General features: G+C 40.7%; 1 protein-coding gene across 2 annotated transcripts in view; it reads left to right on the top strand.

Moving 5' to 3' along the window:
• The first annotated feature begins 93 nt into the window (after nt 1-93).
• The window catches only part of Ist1 (IST1 factor associated with ESCRT-III), a 52,791-nt gene continuing 48,563 nt past the window's right edge, over nt 94-4,321 (top strand). Inside the window, exons 1-2 of one of the 2 annotated variants that reach the window (XM_063247608.1) lie at nt 94-216; nt 718-878. In XM_063247608.1, coding sequence (XP_063103678.1) covers nt 828-878 — 51 coding nt within the window. In that variant the 5' untranslated portion in view covers nt 94-216; nt 718-827. Of the gene's footprint in view, nt 217-717; nt 879-4,321 lie in introns of those variants that run through there. The other variant, XM_063247610.1, reaches the window with a different exon arrangement.

Below are 4,321 nucleotides of genomic sequence, written 5' to 3'. Positions count from 1 at the left end.
CGAATCTCACCTCTCCCTCTTCCCCCTCCCCAGCACGGGCCCCCTCCCCGCCCTCAGGCGCGTGTCTGGCGCTGTGGGCGGGGCTTGCAGCAGAGGGGCCCGGGAGGGCGGGACTTCAGAAACCTGCATCTTCTGGCTCCGAGACCACCCATCCTCGCGCCCACCTCGGTCTTTCTCTGGCGCGCTCTGCCCTTCCGGCTCCCCAAACCTACCTGGGTACGTGAACTCCACCCTGACTGTCAGCTCTAATCCTGGTTTCCTACCCCACCGTGGTGTTCGGCCACAAAACCCACATGCCGGTAACCACAGCTCCGCCACAAGCTCCCCCTTCTCCTTAGCCCAGTCGTGGCACCCCCAACCCAGCGCAACCCTCTTCTTTCCGCTCTCTTAACAGTTCCCCGTGTCTTTGCTCCCTAAGGCATGCACTGTGGGCAAGGAAGAGGGGCTATGGCCTCCATAGGAGGGGCTAAATTCAGCTGTCAGAACCTCAGACAAGAAACATCCTTAGACTTCTTTTGAACATTCATTTCTCCAGCACGATGGTTGACTCAAAATAACAGAAATTGGTAGACTCAGGGTAACTTGTGATCATTGTTGCCACTTAAGAGGCATTTGGGGATTGAGAGTGACTGGGTTCCTAATAAAACTCTTTCTCCCGTCAAAATCTTCACTCTTTCCCTGTTGCCTTTCCTTCTTTCCTCTCATCCTATCTTGTAGAATGCCCACACCTGCCTCTAACATCGCCTACTTGGAAAAAGAAGGAACGCGATGAAAAGATGAGGTGATATTAGAAGATTTGGTTTGATCCCCAGATCTACCATTGATGAATGGAGACTTTGGGCAAGTCGCTTCCATATTTTGAGCCTCTGTTTCCTAAGGTATAAAATGAATTACAATGTAGTAATTCCTAGTCTCCTCGGTCATAGTTAAGTAAAATACATTTGTGAAAGCATTATGCAAATATTTCTTATGGTTATTGGCCCTACAAAGGCAGAACTAATGAGAATGCTGTCCTTACTGAGACAACGACAAGTTCTGGTATTTGCATAAAGCATTCTTCCAGACTGTCCTTCCCCCAAATCTCCAACAAGATGATATCATTGTCTGCATCTAATGCGATATAATGGTTATATTGAAGAATCTTGGTCCTTCACAATTCTGTGATAAATAGCTTATTCATTCGTTTCTTTATTGTAAATTAGATAGGTAGGAATTGTTTGACATCAGTCAAGAAAACATTTTAATTTCAATTAAATTTTTAATTTCTACATACTCAGAAATTGAATTGTTTTCACTCAACCAGTAAGATTTTAGACTTTTGTGTAAGAATGCAAGCTCGAATAGATATTAACTTTTATATATATTTTTTAGGCATTAGCTTTTATACTTCACAATAATTTTTGATTAGTTTGGACTAAACGATGTAAACTTGACTTTATTATACCCTATGAAATTGATTTAATTGGTATTTTCAGCGGGAGAGTTGCTAACAGATAAAAATTAGTCTCCAGTGAAACTTCTTAGATTTATTGTTAAGTTACTGTATGGAGCTGGGTGTCTGGGGTTGGGGTGTATCTCTGTGGTACAGCAACTAGATGCCCTAAATTCAATCTGCAGCACTTTGGGTGGGGAAGCTGGGCAGCCTTTTCCATCTTCTCATAAAATAAGATCTTAATAATGCTTTTTTTTTTTGGTATCAGGAATCAAACTCAGGACCTTGGGCTTGCTGGGCAGGCACTGTACTGCTGGGCTATATCCCCAGCCCAATGATGCTATTCTTATAAATTTCCTTTGCTCTAAAAATGTCCTTGAGGTGTTGTGACTCAGGGTTATGATCAAATAATAATTTAAAACTATGAAATAAAAAAGTAATGTTTCCTCTGCTCTTATCTGAACTCTAGATTCAGAAAGCTTTTTAATTAATTGTGGATCCCCCCACTTTTTTCTCTACTTTTATAGTCTGCTCAGTTATGCTATCATTTTGCCACCTCAACTATATTAACTCTCCCCCTTAAATATGTTCCCAATCCATTTTTGTTTGGTTTTGTTACTGGGGCTCAAACCCAAGTTTTTACACATGCCAAGCACACTCTTTACCACTGAGCTACACCTCTAGCTCTGAAATACATTTTACATTCATTAGATCGTATGATTAACTTGTTAGAGCTGTATATTACAATAGTAATTGTAAAAAAATTTTTTTAACCTATTTTTGGGAAAAAATTTTATTATGGTATAATTTACATGCCTTGAAACTCACTTTTCTAAAACATACAATTTAGTAGATTTTAGTATATTCATAGGGTTATGGAATATTACAGCTAGCTTTCTATTGTTATGATAAGTGATAAGAACAAATGAAAGCATAAAGCCTTATTTTGGTTCATGGTTTCATTTCATAGTTTTTTGGCCTCTGCTTTGGGCTTGTAGCAAGGCCAACTGTCAGGATGGAAGTAAATAGGGCAGAGTTGCTTACGTCCTGGCACCCAGGAAGGAGACAGAGAAGGAGAGAGATAGAGTCAGAACATAGTATCTTCCTTCAAGGGCACCCATCCAATGACCTGACTTCTACTTTCACTAGCTTCCATCTGGTTTTTTTTTTTTTTTTTTTTTTTTTTTTTTTGTATTGGGGATCGAACTCACAACCTCACGCTTGCCAGGCAGGTGTGTAAGCCACTGAGCTAAATCTCAGGCCCCTAGTTTCCATCTTTTGAAGGATCTCCCACCTTCCCATAGCTCCACAGGCTTTAAACCAAGCCTTCAATACACGGCCTTGGGAGGACATTTAAGATCCAAATGGTAACTCCTACCACCATGTAATTCAAGAACATTTTCATCACTCCAGGAAATCTCCTACCATTAGCAGTAAGTCCCCATTCTTTCTTACCCAGCTCTTGGCAAATGCTAAGCTGCTCTTTGTCTGTTTGCCTATTCTGGATATTTCATATAAATGGGTAACATAATATTGAACCTTTGCATCTAGTTTCTTTTACTTAGTATAATGTTTTCAAGAGTTATCCATGCTAGTGTGTGTCAGTACTTCATTCCTGTCATTGGTGAATAATACTCCACGGTATGCATATATATACCACTTATTTATCCATTGATCAGTTGATGGATATTTGGGTTTTATGAATAATGTTCTATGAACATTTTTGTATAATTTTTTGTGTCAACATGTTTTCATGTCACTTGGGTGTATACATATATGCCCAGGAGTAAAACTTCTGGGTCATATGATAATTGTGTTTAACTTTCTTTCTTTCTTTTTTTTTTTTTTTTTTTTTTTTATCGGTACCAGGAATCTTACTCACGACTGCCTGCTTGTAAGGCAGGTGCTTATGCCCCTGAGCTAAATCCTCAGCCCCAAAGTTTTTTATTTATAGATGACCAATTTATTTTTCTTTGGTTGTGATTTGAGTGTCACATCTAAGTGTGGTGGATTGGTAACTAGTGGTCACCTTATAATACCAGCTGAATTGAATCAGCCTGGTGCTGTGTGGTGGACACACAGAGGATTGTTGCCAAGATAAAGAACTGGAGAACAACAGTTGAGTGTTGTTGGTTCTCCTGGAGGAAATTGTTGAGCTTCTTTCCTGATTTGAAGCTTCTTTCCTGAGCTTCTCATCCTCAGAGGAGCTTGGGACCTTTGTTTTATCGCTGGAATGACTGTGGTTCACTTTGGGGGAGCTCTGGTCTTCAGGGCTTCCTGGCTCAGAAGGGGAAGATGAGTGCTATTCAATCTCTAGGAGAAACTTGTCATGCTGGCTTCCTGACATGAACTTGGCTGTTATCATCGTCAGAACTCAGGACCTTGTCACTGAAGATGGCTGTGGGACTTTTGGGGGGAGCTCTGGTTCTTACTTCGAGCATTGCTTCCTGGCTCCAGTGCAGAGACTCCTCAACCTACTGGCACAGATTTTTCATCCTGCTGGCACAGACTTTTTAGCTTCCACCACTGCCCTTTGGGCCTCCCCAGTGTAGATGTGTGAAATGAACTTGTGTGAGATATTATTGTGGGCTCTAGGTCTCCAGTTGGACTCGTGGTGGGCACTGTCATGGGTTCTAGGTCTTCAGCTGGACTCATGTAGGACTTTGCTATGGGATCCATGCCCTTGACTGGATTCCTAGGATCTTAGTGGGAACAGATTTCCTATACTTCTTATATTAAACTATTATAAAATAATACTATAAATTATGTGTCCTGTATGTAATTATTTTCCTTGAAATCCCTGACTACAACACTAAGAAACTAGGACTTAGATATGAAAAATTTCACCTGTTATTTCTTCTAAGAGTTTTCATAATTTTGGTTCTTACA

Source organism: Cavia porcellus, unplaced genomic scaffold, assembly GCF_034190915.1.
Source record: "Cavia porcellus strain 051 isolate PalLab524CR breed Dunkin Hartley unplaced genomic scaffold, mCavPor4.1 scaffold_4, whole genome shotgun sequence".
NCBI classification, from domain to species: Eukaryota; Metazoa; Chordata; class Mammalia; order Rodentia; family Caviidae; genus Cavia; species Cavia porcellus.
Note: the sequence above shows the minus strand (reverse complement) of the source record. Positions and strands in the feature narration are given on the sequence as shown.